Genomic DNA, 16992 nt, shown 5'->3' on the forward strand with positions numbered 1-16992 from the left:
AAAATGAAAAAAAAAATTTCGGCCGTAAATTTTCGGCTAAATTTGAGAGGAAGAAAGATTCGCAGCGAAGGGAAGGTTTTAGTCGCCCACCCAAGTGGAAGCCACGCGCATCGGAGATCACAATAACAAAGACGCGCCAAATAATCTCTCTTTCGGCGTGGTTAAATTTAAAAGACATTAGGAAATTCAAAAACTTCAATTTCTGCCTTGAAGGGTATACCTCACAAGAAAATAAGGACAAACTTACTCTCTTCAGCGCTATGTATATTGGTTTTTTTTGTTCAACAACGCCATGACAGGTGTTTTAGAGCTTTAACTAAAAAAAACCCACAGTTTTCTAGATCTTGATGAACAGATTTTTTAAAAAAATTGATGCATAGAAAGGAATAAACCAGCCTTGATTTTCCTATAGGTTCAAAATTTCTTAGAGAGTTTTTTTTTAAGAAATACTATTTTGGATACAGATGAAGTGTATTCGCGTTCTGTAGTACTTTGTAATAATAACTTTTATCGCGACTTATTCACTTATTTACGTAATTAAATGCTGTCTCACTTTGACACCTATGCTGGCATAAGGTTAAACATTGTCGACGTTATTTCTATGATCAATAAGTTTTTAAGTAATGGAAAATTGTTGTTGACTTTTGAGATGAAATGACGAGAAAAACTTGCCAATCTATATTTTTTCCGGTTAAAAAATGAACCAAAAGTTTCCTCAGTAAACTTTCGGCTAAAAATCGACGGGAAGGCAGAAATTATTTTCTAATCAGTTTTTTGTTTCACGCGTAGCACATATCTTTCATTGCTAGTCGCTCTTCAGCTGCAGCGTGCGAAGCGCACTGGCTGAGTCCTCGTACTTAAGAAAACCTTCATGATGGCATGCCCTACACCACGACGCTTTCCCAAACTGCAAGTCGTTCCTTTAAATATCAGTTTTTCTGCACGATAGGTCTTGAGACTAAAAGATGATGTATGTAAACGAAATTTAAGAGGAACAACGATTTGCAAAGAGGGAGAGTTTTTAGTCGACCATTTAAGTAGGAGCCAGGCATTAACAAAGACAAACATCAGATATTCTATTTGCTCATTAACACCAAAACAGGTGCTTTCTTCCCCTAGCTAAAATAACATAGAGTTTTACAATTCAGGCTGAACATATTATCATATATTTTATATATAAAGTGACATAAGCCAACCAGAGTTTTCAAACAGGTTTAAACCTGTTAAGATTGCAGGGCAAGTAAATAATACGATATTGCCTACCGATGGAACACACAGTTGTAGTGTGAAAGTTACCTCGTAATAAAAAACACTTTATTTTTAAGAAACTGAAGATTCATATTAAAGTCTAAAATTTTCTTTTTAAAGCAATTTTATGGTAAAATGATCTCTTGCATCACATCTTACGCGAAATGATAAGTTTGAAACCTTATTGATTTATCTTTTAGCTATCTTTTACGAACTACCTTAATACCAAAAGCCCTTTTAATGTAAAAGGCTATCATGAAGATCTAACAGCAACAATTTTTATTCTGTTATCAGGGAAGTCGCTTTAAAAGGTTTTTTTGTGTTTCATTAACTAACGGACTGAAAGTAGTATTGTTGTTTAATTTATTTTCTATTTAATTTTTTTTTTGTGCTGACCCAAAGTGTTTTTAAGGTACACTAATAAATTCCGTTTCTGATCAGAGTATAAGTATTTCTCGAGCTGAAATTCTGATGACATTTTTTCTTATGAATCCAATGCCTCCAGATTTTGGCTGCCGAAGTCTTAGGTTTAAGAGATCAGATGGAGAACGTGCTCCTCAACGTTACGTATTTAAAGAAATTTACTTGCCAATGGGGGAGGAGTTCATGACTCATGACTGCAGATATGAGTGCCTCATGGAGAGCAATTGTTTGTCTGTGAACATCGGCCCACCAAACAAGACAGGCTTCAGGCTCTGCCAACTGAGTAATTTTGACCACGCCCAACATCGTGTAGATAAAGAAATAGAAAAAAGTTTTATTCTCTGGGCCTCTGAGGTAGGATTTTACTTCACATTACAATACAATCCTCTGAAATCAGCTTGAATGTTTTTGGTCAATTATAATTACTAACAGGCGTGTTCCTATCCTATCAGAACTCGTGCACCAGTAATCCCTGCCTCCATGATTCCACCTGTCTCAATGGATATACCGACAAGAGATACATTTGTCTGTGTCCAGATAATTACACGGGAGAAAACTGTGAAAAAGGTCTCACTAATATTCTTTTTTTAATGTTCTGAAGGTTCTTCATCCAGCTTGCAGATAAGCTCATATCAGTCCTCATTGTTTTCTTTGTTTAGATAGAAACGAATGTATTGACAACTCTCATGACTGTCATGCCAAAGCTGTTTGTAATAATACCGAGGGATCTTTTACGTGTAGCTGTACAGAAGGTTATCAGGGGAACGGTCGGAATTGCACAGGTGAGATTCATAGATATTCACAGAGACATATTAATAATAATGAAATATTTTCATAGCATCATATCCAATGGCTTATGGCGCTTTACAAAGCCTTGTTTGGCACTTTGGCCAGACTGCATTGAACAGTTTACAATTTTTGAAGGAAACTTTTGCGAATACCCCCATTTTAAGAATTAAGGCTGTCGCGTACCCAATGCAGCGGACACGGGGTGTTGTGCACTGGAGTTCGGGGAGTATCACAGTGTAGGAATCGACAACACAAGTTGATTCAACAACGTTTAATGCTGTCGTCTGACTATGGTACACATGCGGTGAAAACTAAAAAAGGGAAATTGTAATGTACAAGAACAAAAAATGGGACGAGACTAATAAGAAAAACAAATGAAGTCGAAGAGAAAGGAAACTAAATAGATTTCCATAGATTTCGCTGAAGTGGTTCATTTCTTGATATGTTTATACAGGAATCCGCCCGAAGACTCCTCCTGTGAGAAGTAACCCGTACCCGGTTCAAAGGAGGAGTAGTAGTAGTGGGAGGAGGAGGTTGAGGATGAGGATACCCTTTGGGTGGCTGGGGAAGTGATGATGTAGATACCTGTGGGGGTGGTGGTGGATCCTACAATGTTGGAAACAATCAGCAGAATGAATGTTGTCGCAACAACGCTGGCCATGGTCAGATGACCATCACATTACTGTAGAGAAAATAACCGAACCACTTGCTATCCAATGCATAGGTGATTTTAACCCTTTAAATCTCAAGATCTTATTAGTAATTCTCATTACTGTCTGCCAAATGATTCTCATTATGTTAGCTTGGAGAATTTGGTATCAGATCAATTAGTAATCCCACAATTTATATTTGTCTTTATCCTCATCACGTGTCTGCATGATATTGTATGGATATAGTCAGGAGAAATTCTGTCTTGGTCACTCATGTGAGTTAAAGGGTTAATAGAGATTAGATATGACAACAAGTTAGATAATGTTATGAGGCTTGAATATTCATAGTGATTAGACTAAGAATCTTGAGGGGAAAAACAGCTCATGTTATTCTACATTACAATTAGCGACAAAGTTGTTGACACATTACGGTTGAAGATCAATTCTGGAATAGTAGACCAATTTTATTCCTCATAGCATTTCACCCACTCGTCCACCGCACAACATTGCATTTTTTTCTTCTGTCTGTGATAGAAAAACGGCATTTCATTGACTTTAGTGCTGTAAGATTTTGCACTTTTTTTTTATAAAATTGAGAGGGTGACGGGGTGTTGTAGTAAACCCTGTAAATCAAAAAAATATATATAATAAAACATCCTCAAAAGCGATTACGTGAATGTTATGTGTCAACTAACCTTATTGCCGAATGTAGATCCACTCAGGAGCTAATCTCGTAGTACCTGATCTATTGTAAAATACCATGTTTTCATCGAAATGCCATTGAATCATGTATTCATCGAAATGCCATTAAATCATGTATTCCGTTTGATTATTTAGTACCAGGATTCGGAATTTAAAAGCTGTTTTAGAGGTGCGGCTCAGCATTTTAAAATGTATGCAAATACCAAGATATTTAACAATGGATAGAAAAAGAGAGTTATTTATGGAGATAGGCTTTACCATCTGAAAAGAGGTCTCTTTTTATTAAGTTAACTGTATTTAACCCCAGATTTCGATGAATAATTAAACAGAAAAGTCAATTAAAATCACGTGTCGCCTAATACATGTATTTTATTGTTTTAGTTAAAACATATATGGTAAGCTCTTCCTGCCATTGACCAGGAAAGCATTAGATTGACTTTTCACAGCTCTTAACCATCGTTACGACGTTTATTTGTTAAATAATTTTTTTTATCACTATTATTGTTTTCGTTCGATCCAGTTTGTTGTTTCCTTCTTGTTTTTGTTCTTGTTTCTTATATCAGAAATACCGAAGGCTTACACAGTCAACAGACATATGGAAGATAGAGCTAAGGAGTCAGCGGTAGACCGTTGAAATGGAAGATTCATTTTTGAGTGAGAGTTGAAAACATTTTGATTAAAAGTTTGACAATATTTACATTAATTTCTTGTATTTACAACTCAAATAAGGTTTTTGTATATAAGTTACTGATTCCATTCAAGTGCGATTATCTCGATCCAAGCTTCAGTCGAGCTTTGTTCTCATGAAGGAGAACACATAGGAATAGAAAACCTCTCGTAAAAGCAAAAACTCCGCGAACAAAGTGATATCCGGCCTGGTCCCAGACGAGAGAGATAGGAGGGCTTGCAATATCTTTTCACGTGACCTCAAAAGGCTCAATCTGTGTAAGAGGCTCTTCTTACAAAAAGAGGAATAACTTCGGTCCTCCCCTCCCCCCCTCCCTCCCCTTCTCTACCCCGCCTAGTGCAAATACCCGGGAAGATGATCGCTCTTGGATCCACTTAACGCATATGACGTAATTGACTTTATATCAGTGGAAATATTGCATTTTGATTGTTTTAAAAGCCTTTAAGGTGAATACACCTCAGTTAGTTTAGGTGGTAAATTAAAGCTGTTGCTGCATTTTAAGTGGTTCTAGAAATTTAGCGTCAAGCTATCAATTAAAAAAGTTCTTCAATATATTGTTTAATTGCGTGTCCGTTCCAACATATTCATTCCTTTAAAGACAATGAAAGATTGGAACACTGTACAAAGTTACCCTAGCTTCGTCCTGTGCGAAAGAGAGGGAAATTTAGCTAAAATAGCTCATTAAAAAGAAATGACAGATGAAAATTCATTACAGGGGTAACGTCAACGACTTCCTCTCCCTCTTGTATGTAGGTGTGGTATGCCACTACTAAAACATCTTTTGTGTCAACTAAAATTGATGATCTACATAGTAGCCATTTTTTCGGTTTTCGATCCATTGTGAGATACTTGTGCCAATTCATCTAATTGTTCCCGAACTGGGTAATACGTCATCCGCCGCAACGATTATGGCTTTCAAGAAAAATATTTTGAGTTTCAACTAAAATTGTACCACTCTGTCTAACCATTAGAACAAGTTTTTTCGGAAGTGCCTTCGACCAGGTTTTCTTTCGGCAGATGTTTACAGCGAGAAATTCCCGGATTCCAGATGATAAGGAAAATTTTTTTATTTAAAGAGTTTCAGTTGTTCACTTTTACGCAAGATACATTTGCGTGCTTGCTTCACGATATTCAGTGAATTCGCGTAGCATACTAGCTAGACATTCTGTTATATTATATTTATTGATAAGAACGATATCCCAGTCTGATAACTGATCATATAAAAGAAAACCCGAGATTTAAACTATAATGCCGAAAACAAAATCCCAAACAGGACATTCAAAGCGTCAAAACTGACTCAATTAAAACAATGATTTTAAACTCACTCCGAGCTTTTGATTTACACTTACACTGTGATATAAAATTGTATATTTAAAAATGTATATATGAATAAATTTCGTACTTAGCAATGAGATCAGCCTCAAATCTCTGAGAGTGATTAACATCCAATTTCTCCAAACAGTATCACTGTTGAATGAAGCACAAACGTCATGAGAATCAAGGAAATGATCACAAACTAGTAAAGCTCGTGATTTGCAACAAATTCTGGAGAATGTACATTTTGATGTTGTTAATTTCTCCCTGCAATAATAAAATGGAATTCTTCACTAATATCATGAGAATAAAGGAAATGATCACCAAGCCAGGAAGCTTTGTTTGTTAAACAGTCTCCTTATCAGCAGCAGAGGAAATATAAAGGGAAAGTATGGAGATTATTCATTTTGATCTCAGGATGTAAAGTGTTAAGTGTTAGTTAAGCTTCTTATTCGTATTTAACATGAGAGTTCCGAAATCAGCTGAAGAATTATTTAATAGAATTCTCGATACGCGTTAGTTTCATGATATAAAAATTCCCGATCATCGTCTTCGTATTTCATCAGTTTATCGCTTCATCAACATTTTCTTTCGGTTGTTATCTCTTTACTTATTTTTTATCTGATTATTATCATTATTATCATTTTTCTTTTTGAGGTTGTCAAGAAGTTCGAAGAGATGACATGGACACTAAATTTCATCGTTTAGCGTGGTTGCGTAGCCTGCGTGCAAATTTTCATTAAAGCTGCGATGCATGCGGCAAACAGTTGGACGCTTTAGGGAAAAATTCTGAAAATTCATTAGAAAACGGGGAGATTGAGGGACAGGATGAATTAAAAGATCAGGAAGAAAAAAGGATTATGAACCATGTCCAAAGCACAAATATTAATGCAGTTAAAGATACAAATAGCACAACAACGGGTACTTTTTTGTTAGAATAAAAACCTATCGACGAAAATTTTGGTGCCTATTAACAATAATGGAGCAAAGAGTAAAATCGAAATCGAAGAGGTTCTAGAGAAGACGACAAAAATATGATATTTTCAAATCAAATGATGCTTTAAATAATCTTCTAGATGATTCTAAGGGTGGTTTTGCGCAGGTCATCTTTAATGCAGCCTGCTGTTTTCATATTTGACGATCTCCAGCTGCCACACGGGAAGATAACAATTTGCCACATAATGAATATATCAAAGATATATTTTTCAACCCTCGTAAAGTCACTAACAGAAGGATAATTTAGCTTACTTTTTTTGCTTGCCCAAACACAAATCAAGTAAGATGAACGAATGTCAACGTTGCAAAAGGATTTGACTTAAAGAGCCTACATTTACAAATAAACAGGCTGTGGTGCTTCGTCGGTAGGGGATATTAAAAGATCGGTTTGATCAGTTGAGTTGATAGAGTAACTTTGTTACTGTAAAGAGTTTCTAAGCCGACGTCTCGAGCGTTAGCCCTTCGTCAGAATGAAAAAGAATTAAAGCCAACGCTCGAAACGTCAACTTTAGGAACTGTTTACGGAGGCCAATTTACATTTTGAAGAGATCTTATTATCTTGTAAATCTATGAATGGTTGAAAATGACAAGAAAACTGAAGTTCTAAATCTATTTTTATATTCCTGTCAAAGAAGAAATGGAAGGAACACATTAAAAGGCTTTTAAATTAACTTGAGAAACGAGACGATCGCTACCAGATTGGACAATTTTTAGACAATGACGCAACTTCGCCAACTTCGAATAGCATTAAAGCTTGACGGTAGAGTGTCCTGCTTCACTGTAAACGATAGACATGTACAAGCATTTTTTTCAAGGATGAAGATTCCCTCTAAACTATCTCTATCTTTGCTGTCCATAACAGTTCTGTGGGGAGGATGGCTTCACTGCCCTGCGGATGGAAACGGTGGTAAGTTTGATATTTAACTGTTTTCTTGTGCTCATCCGTCTTTTGTTTAGAATTCCAGCCCGTTATTTCTTCGAAATAGCTAGAAATGTAATACTTGTAAAAGGCAAATTTCTGCATCTTTTTCAAAGTTATTTGTTTCATCGACTTCTAACTAATTATATCAGTAGAAAGTACTAAGTTGAACTTTAATTTACGTGACAATACCTGATAAGCTCCATGTGTCTTTCGCCAAACAAACTTGTACACGTCACCGTTTTCGGTGTAAAATTTAAAATTTACCCCTCTTTGTCATTAAACATTGTCGACGTTATTTCTATGATCAATAAGTTTTTAAGTAACGGAAAATTGTGGTCGATGGATCTATGTTATTTTCCGGTTAAAAAAAATAAAGCAAAATTTTCGATAGTAAAAAAAGCAGAAATTATTTTTAATCAGTTTTTTGTTTCCCGCGTAGCACATAGATTTTATTTTTAGTCGCCCTTCAGCTGCAGCGTGCGAAGCGCACTTGCTGAGTCCCCGTAAATAAGAAAACCTTCATGATGGCATGCTCTACATATCATGATGCTTTCTCAAACTGCATTTCGTTCCTTTAAATATCAGTTTTTCTGCACGATAGGTCTTGAGACTAAAAGATGATGTATGTAAACGAAATTTAAGAGGAACAACGATTTGCAACGAGGAAGAGGGAAGAGTTTTTAGTCGCCCATTTAAGTAGCAGCTAGGCATTAGCATTAACAAAGACAAACATCAGATATTCTGCTTGCTCAACAACACCAAAACAGGTGGTTTCTTCCCTTAACTAAAATAACATAGAGTTTTATAATTCAGGCTGAACATATTTTTATATATTTTATGTATAAGGCGACATAAGCCAACCATAGTTTTCAAATAAGTTTAAAGCTGTTAAGATTGCAAGTAAAAAATCTGATATTGTCTACCGATGAAACACACAGTTGAAGTGTGAAAACTACCTCGTAATAAAAAACACTTTATTTTTAAGAAACTGAAGATTCATATTAAAACCTGAAAATTTTCCTTTTAAAGCAATTTTATGGTAAAATGATCTCTTGCATCAGATATTACGCGGAGCGATAAGTTTGAAACCTTATTGATTTATTTTTTAGCTATCTTTTACGAACTACCTTAATACCAAAAACCCTTTTAATGCAAAAGGCTACCATGAAGATCTAACGGCAAGATATTTGCCCGTTATTTATTCTGTTATCAGTGGAGTCACTTTAAAGCGTTTTTGTGTGTGTGTGTGTGTTCCGTTAACTGACTGACTGAAAATAGTAGCGTTGTTGATTTTCTTTTTTTATTATTTTCATTTTATTTTTATTTTTCATTTATCTTTTTTTTTGTGCTGACCCAAAGTGTTTTTAAGGTGCAATAATAAATTCTGTAATATCTGTTGTGTATCGCCCTTGCAGTGGTATTCCCGTTTCTGATCAGAGTATAAGTATTTCTCTGGCTGAAATTCTGATGACATTTTTTCTTATGAATCCAATCCCTTCCAGAATTTGGCAGCCGAAGTCTTAGGTTTAAGAGATCAGAAGGAGAACGTGCTCCTCAACGTTACGTATTTAAAGAAATTTACTTGCCAATGGGGGAGGAGCTCATGACTCATGACTGCAGATATGAGTGCCTCATGGAGAGCAACTGTCTGTCTGTGAACATCGGCCCACCGAACAAGACAGGCTTCAGGCTCTGCCAACTGAGTACTTTTGACCACACCCAACATCGTGAAGATAAAGAAATACGAAAAGGTTTTATTCTCTGGGCCTCTGAGGTAGGATTTTACTTTACATTACAATACAATCCTCTGAAATCAGCTTGGATGTTTTTGGTCAAGTATAACTGCTAACAGGCGTTTTCTATCCTATCAGAATTCGTGCTCCAGTACTCCCTGTCTCCATGGTTCCACCTGTCTCAATGGATATACCGACAAGAGATACATTTGCCTGTGTCCAGATAATTACACGGGAGAAAACTGTGAAAAAGGTCTCTCTAATATTCTTTTTTAATGTTCTGAAGGTTCTTCATGCAGCTTGCGGATAACCTCATGTCAGTCTTCCTTGTTTTCTTTGTTTAGATAGAAACGAGTGTATTGACAACACTCATGACTGTCATGCCAGAGCTGTCTGTAATAATACCGAGGGATCATTTACGTGTAGCTGTACAGAAGGTTATCAGGGGAACGGTCGGAATTGCACAGATGAGATTCACAGATATTCATAGAGACATATTAATAATAATGAAATATTTTCATAGCATCATATCCAATGGCTTATGGCGCTTTACAAAGCCTTGTTTGGCACTTTGGCCAGACTGCATTGAACAGTTTACAATTTTTGAAGGAAACTTTTGCGAATACCCCCATTTTAAGAATTAAGGCTGTCGCGTACCCAATGCAGCGGCCACGGGGTTTTGTGCACTGGAGTTCGGAGAGTATCACAGTGTAGGAATCGACAACACAAGTTGATTCAACAACGTTTAATGCTGTCGTCTGACTATGATACACATGCAGCGAAAACTAAAAAAGGGAAATTGTAATGTACAAGATCAAAAAATGGGATGAGACTAATAAGAAAACAAATGAAGTCGAAGAGAAAAGAAACTAAATACAATAAGCTGAGACTTACCTCTGATCCTGTCTTTACGTGCTTAGAGAAACTGCAACGTTACCTAACCGGAAAAATCTTGTGTAAAAAGAAACTCTGATCTATCTCCGTCGATCTCTTAACTCCAACTGACTGGATACTTAAGGGGTGTACCGCTATAAGGGTATACTTCACGTATACAATCGCAAATCGGTTTTATCAGGAATTCTAGCCAGGTAGTTCAAACTGTAAACAATAGTACACTTGGAAAGTTGGGGCGTAAACTCGACAAATTCTTGCAGATACCCTCATTTTAAGAATTAGGGCTATACCACATCACTAGCAGCTATGTTCCCTAATCTCTGCAATAAGTGTATGAATTATTTAACGATGCAGTAGAACGGGCGGACAGTTTTTTCTTCCTCATCTGAGAAGACTAAAATGTCTAGCCATTTGCGCTGAGAGTGATTTATCTGAAGACGTAAACAAATTACGACTAATATCTATCACAGTCAAGTTTGCTAAAAAAAATTGATGGATTTTCAAACTTTTTAGATGTGGACGAGTGTACCAGCCACATCCATGGCTGTCACTATAATGCAACTTGCAATAACACAGACGGCTCTTACACATGCAAATGCAAAACGGGATTCAATTGCAGTAAGTAGAAGTAATGTTGTTTGATTTTTTTTTTAACAGTTTTTTTCAGAAGTTTAACTGATAACGATTTGCGTGATCCACTTGAAACGGCGCCGGACATAAACTCTGATAAAATGTGCGTTTAAAATGAATACTTACCTCAATCATTGCAGCTCAGGCAGATACTTTATCATTCGATGTAAATCGTGACAACGGGAAATACTAATCCTATGCAAGCACACCTTCCCTCTACCAAATGAACACTGAAACAACCTGAAATCTACAAAATCGAGGTTGTACGAATTACATTTAATGGGCTTAGGATTCTATCAGGGCAATGACCATGAACTAAATAAGACGAGTTTTCCATAGATTTGGCTGAAGTGGTTCATTTCTTGATATGTTTATACAGGAATCCGCCCGAAAACTCCTTAAAGGGGAAGACTCCTCCTGTGATGAGTGACCCGTACCCTAAATTTCTTCCAAACAGTCAAAATAATTTCAAATTTCTCAGAGTAGGAAAACTTAAGATCTGAACCACCCTTATCGAGCTTAATGTTATGTATTTGTTCTCTCAGCTGTTTAAACTGATCAGACGACCTGCTGCCAGACTAAACATAAACATTCGTGATAAAGATAAAATTAGAACTTAATAAAAAAATGGATGTCAATTTTACATTTTCCTCTCGGCATTCAAAGCCGTGTTCTCAAATCTCAATGCCACTGGAAGATGTGGTCCAACATCGCTCGGAAGTTACTACGCAGGTAAGGATCATGACAGACAAGTTGCTTTGTCCAGCGGTATTCAACAGTGGACTGTGCCGTACACTGGTGATTACAGAATAGAAGCAATAGGGGCAGCTGGAGGGTACGATAAACGGATAAACAGCTCTCAGTATCGCGGAAGAGGAGCAAGAATGATTGGAACATTCCGCTTAAACAAGGGTGAAGTCATCCAGGTACTTGTAGGTCAAGAAGGAGGAATAAACAAGAGGTCTTATTCTTCTGGAGGTGGTGGAGGTACATTTGTAGTGAGAGGAGCCAACACACCTTTGATAATAGCTGGAGGCGGAGGAGGGGTAGATCACGTATTTTCAAGACATACAGAATGTGACGCCAGCTCAAACACGACAGGGAATCCTGGGAACAGATCATGGGCAGGGGGGAGCAATGGACATGGTGCACAGACTGCTGATTCTGGACGATCAGGTAAGAATAATTTTCAATAATCTATGGCATTTCAGCATTTGGTAGTAATTTAAAAATTTCGTACGAAATGTTTATTCTGCCATAATCTCACGATATCCCCATTAAAAGTTTTCTAATTAATTAATATCATGATATTTCAGGTGGTGGTGGTGGCGGGTTTTACTCCAGTGGAAGAAGTGGAAATCATTTCAATGGGACCAAGGGATACGGTGGCGAGGGTGGTAAGGGATTTCTGCAGGGAGGGGTGGGTGGGGTGGGTGGGAGATCAGAATATCCCTACATTTATGGTGGGTTTGGCGGAGGAGGTGGAGCAGAGGGATTCTGGGGAGGAGGAGGAGGAGGAGGATACTCTGGGGGAGGCAGTGGAAAAGGTTATTCAGATACCTGTGGGGGTGGTGGTAGATCCTACAATGTTGGAAACAATCAGCAGAATGAATGTTGTTACAACAACGCTGGCCATGGTCAGGTGACCATCACATTACTGTAGAAAAAACAACCGAACCACTTGCCATCCAATGCATAGGTGATTTTAACCCTTTAACTCTCAAGATCTTATTAGTAATTCTCCTTACTGTCTGCCAAATAATTCTTATTATGTTAGCTTAAAGAATTTGATATCAGATCAATTAGTAATCCCACAATTTAAATTTTTCTTTATTCTCATCACGTGTCTGCTTGATATTGTATGGATATAGTAAGGAGAAATTCTGTCTTGGTCACTCATGGGAGTTAAAGGGTTAATAGAGATTAGATATGACAACAAGTTAGATAATGTTATGGAGCTTGAATATTCATAATGATTAGACTAAGAATCTTGAGGGGAAAAACAGCTCATGTTATTCTACATTACAATTAGCGACAAAGTTGTTGACACATCACGGTTGAAGATCAATTCTGGAATAGTAGACCAGATTTATTCCTCATAGCATTTCACCCACTCGTCCACAGCACAACAGTGCACTTTTTTTTTCTTCTGTCTGTGATGGAAAAACAGCAATTCATTGACTTTAGTGCTGTAAGATTTTGCCTTTTTTTTTTATAAAATTGAGTGGGTGACGGGGTGTTGTAGTAAACCCTGTACATTAAAAAAGTATTTAATAAAACATCCTTAACTTTAGCGATTACATGAATGTTATGTGTCAACTAACCTTATTGCCGAATGTAGATCCACTCAGGAGCCAATCTCGTAGTTCTTGATCTACTGTAAAATACCATGTATTCATCGAAATGCCATTGAATCATGTATTCCGTTTGATTATTTGCCATCGGAATTCGGAATTTAAAAGCTTTTTTAGAGGTGCGGCTCAGCATTTTAAAATGTATGCAAATACTGAGATATTTAACAATGGATATGAAAAGAATGTTATTTAAGGAGATAGGCTTTACCATCTGAAAAGAGGTCTCTTTTTATTAAGTTTACTGTATTTAACCCTAGATTTCCATGAATAATTGAACAGAAAAGTCAATTAAAATCACGTGTCGCCTTTTACATGTATTTTATTGTTATAGTTAAAACATATATGCTAAGCTCTTCCTGCTATTGACCAGGAAAGCATTAGATTGACTTTTCACAGCTCTTAACCATCGTTACGACGTTTATTTGTTAAATCATTTTTTTTTTATCATTATTGTTTTAGTTCGATCCAGTTTGTTTTTTCCTTCTTGTTTTTGCTCTTGTTTCTTATATCAGAAATACCGAAGGTTTACACAGTCAACAGACATATGGAAGATAGAGCTAAGGAGTCAGCGGTAGGCCGTTGAAATGGAAGATTCATTTTTTGAGTTAGAGAGTTGAAAACATTTTGATTAAAAGTTTGACAATATTTACATTAATTTCTTGTATCTACAACTTAAATAAGGTTTGTGTATATAAGTTACTGATTCCATTCAAGTGTGATTATCTCGATCCAAGCTTCAGTCGAGCTCTGTTCTTATAAAGGAGATTACATAGGAATAGAAAACCTCTCGTAAAAGCAAAAACTCCGCGAACAAAGTGATATCCGGCCTGGAGCCATACGAGCGAGAGAGGAGGGCTTGCAATACCTTTTCACGTGACCTTAAATGGCTCAATCTGTGTAGAGGGCTCTTCCTACAAAAAGAGGAAAAACTTCGGTCCTCCCCTCCCCCCCTCCCTTCCCTTCTCTACCCCGCCTAGTGCAAATACTCTAGAAGATGATCGCTCTTGGATCCACTTAACGCATATGACGTAATTCACATTATATCAGTGGAAATAGTTACCCTAGCTTCGTCCTGTGCGAAAGAGAGGGAAATTTAGCTAAAATAGCTGATTAAGAAGAAATGACACATGAAAATTCATCATAGGGGCAACGTCAACGACTCCCTTTCCCCTTGTTTTAAGGTGTGGTATGCCACTACTAAAACATCTTTTCTGTCAACTAACTCATCGCCAATTGACCATCTACATAGGAACCATTTTTTTGGTTTTCGATCCATTGTGAGATACTCATGCCATTTCATCTAATTGTTCCCGAACTGGGGACTACGTCATCCGCTGCAACGATTATGGCTTTCATTAAAAATATTTAGAGTTTCAATTTAAATTGCACCACTCTGTCTAACAGCTGCAGCAAGTTTTTTCGGAAGTGTATTCGACAAGGTTTTCTTTCGGCAGATGTTTACAGCGAGAAATTCCCGGATTCCAGATGTTAAGGAAAACTTACTTATTTAAAGAGTTTCAGTTGTTCACTTTTACGCAAGATACATTTGCGTGCTTGCTTCACGCATACTAGCTAGACATTCTGTTATATTATATTTATTGATAAGAACGATATCCCAGTCTGATAACTGATCATATAAAAGAAAACCCGAGATTTAAAATATAATGCCGAAAACAAAATCCCAAACAGGTCATTCAAAACATCAAAATTGACTTAATTAAAAATATGATTTTAAACACACTCTGAGCTTTTGATTTACACTTACCCGTGAAAAAATTATATATACATATATATATATGAATAAATTTCGTACTTAGCAATGAGATCAGCCTCAAATCTCTGAGAGTGACTGGCAGCTAATTTCTCCAAACAGTATCACTGTTGAATGAAGCACAAACGTCATGATAATCAAAGAAATGATCACAGACTAGTAAAGCTCGTGATTTTAAACAAATTCTCCTTATTAATACCACAGGTTATGTACAAAGAACGATATGGAGAATATAGATTTTGATGTTGGGGTTTAAAGGTGCATTTTACCAACTGGTTGTTGTGTTTACTTTGGTTTTGGTTTTACACGCTCTTGCGAAAAGCCCTTTAACCCTTTAACTCCCATGAGTGACCAAGACAGAATTTCTCCTTACAATGTCAATGCAATATCAACCAGATAAGTGATGAGAATAAAGAAAAATATCAATTTTGGGATAATAAGTTCATCCAATAATAAATTCTCTGAACTAACATTATAAGAATTGTATGGTTGACAGTAAAGAGAATTACAAATTTGATCCGGCAGTTAAACGGTTGAACTCTCTAAGATTAAAAGCGGAGAGTGTGTCATGTTGTTGACAGAAGACGGTCTTTAATGGGGTGATGGCTATTACGGCTCACGGCTAAAGTTTTTCCAATTTACGGCTATCGGTGAAATATATTCATTGTGTTTACCTCAAATTTTCCTCACGTTTAACTTTTCTCTTGCAGCTTACGGCTAAATTTTTGGCCGTTTTACAGCCACCAGTTACTCATTAAAACCGTCAGGGAACACTTCTCCCTTTTTTGTCCCTGTACTACGTCACGTAAACGGACGGGCTTCAAAATATCACCGCGATCAGGAGGAGGATCCGGTGGCGCGGCTCTCAGCCCACCTCTTCCTTCAACTTCATGTCTTGTCTGAAATTCTTCCAAAAACAGAGGGCAAGTTGCTACTCAAATGGAAATATCAACGATTCATATATGGTGAAATGGTTCTTAACCTATTTAAGCTCTAGTGAAACAAAAGAAAACGGTGTTTGGGAACCCCTGATCTCTTACCCAGATCCTACTGTATAACCGACGGTTAAAACCGATTGGCCATTGAAGGTCTGGGTACGAGACTTGAAAACTTCCTCAGCCAAAATTCATAGACTCTCCTTAATCCTTTAACCTCCAAGAGTGACCAGAATCTAATTTCTCCCTGCAATAATAAAATGGAATTCTTCACTAAGATCATGAGAATAAAGGAAATGATTACCAAGCCTGGAAGCTTTGTTTGTCAAACAGTCTCCTTATCAGCAGCAGTGGAAATATAAAGGGAAAGTATGGAGATTATTCATTCTGATCTTAGGATGTAAAGTGTTAAGCGTTCGTTAAGCTTGTTATTCGTATTTTACATGAGAGTTCCGAAATCAGCTGAAGAATTATTTCATAGAATTCTCGATACGCGTTAGTTTCATCATATAAAAATTCCCGATCATCGTCTTTGTATTTCATCAGTTTATCGCTTCATCAACATTTTCTTCCGGTTTTTATCTCTTTACTTATTTTTTATGTGATTATTATCATTATTATCATTTTTCTTTTTGAGGTTGTCAGGAAGTTCTAGGAGATGACATGGACACTACATTTCATCGTTTAGCGTGGTTGCGTAGCCTGCGTGCAAATTTTCATTAAAGCTGCGATGCATGCTGCAAACATTTGGACGCTCTAAGGAAAAATTCTGAAAATTCATTAGAAAGCGGGGAGATTGAGGGACAGGATAAATTGAAAGATCAGGAAGAAAAAAGGATTATGAACGATGTCCAAAGCATAAATATCGATGCAGTTAAAAAAAAACAAATAGCACAACAACGGGTACTTTTTTGTTAGAATAAAAACCTATCGACGAAAATTT

The 16992-nt window shown here is 36.8% G+C and overlaps 1 protein-coding gene across 1 annotated transcript; it reads left to right on the forward strand.

The window, feature by feature from the left end:
* Window positions 1–7527: 7527 nt before the first annotated feature.
* On the forward strand, window positions 7528–12807 carry LOC131768796 (uncharacterized). The gene is made up of 6 exons (XM_066166557.1): window positions 7528–7717; window positions 9235–9506; window positions 9604–9718; window positions 10873–10977; window positions 11647–12165; window positions 12306–12807. The coding sequence occupies exons 1-6, from the start codon at window positions 7528–7530 to the stop codon at window positions 12650–12652; spliced, it is 1548 nt and encodes a 515-aa protein (XP_066022654.1). The 3' UTR covers window positions 12653–12807.
* The last annotated feature ends 4185 nt before the right edge of the window (window positions 12808–16992 follow it).

Source organism: Pocillopora verrucosa, chromosome 5, assembly GCF_036669915.1.
Source record: "Pocillopora verrucosa isolate sample1 chromosome 5, ASM3666991v2, whole genome shotgun sequence".
NCBI lineage: Eukaryota > Metazoa > Cnidaria > Anthozoa > Scleractinia > Pocilloporidae > Pocillopora > Pocillopora verrucosa.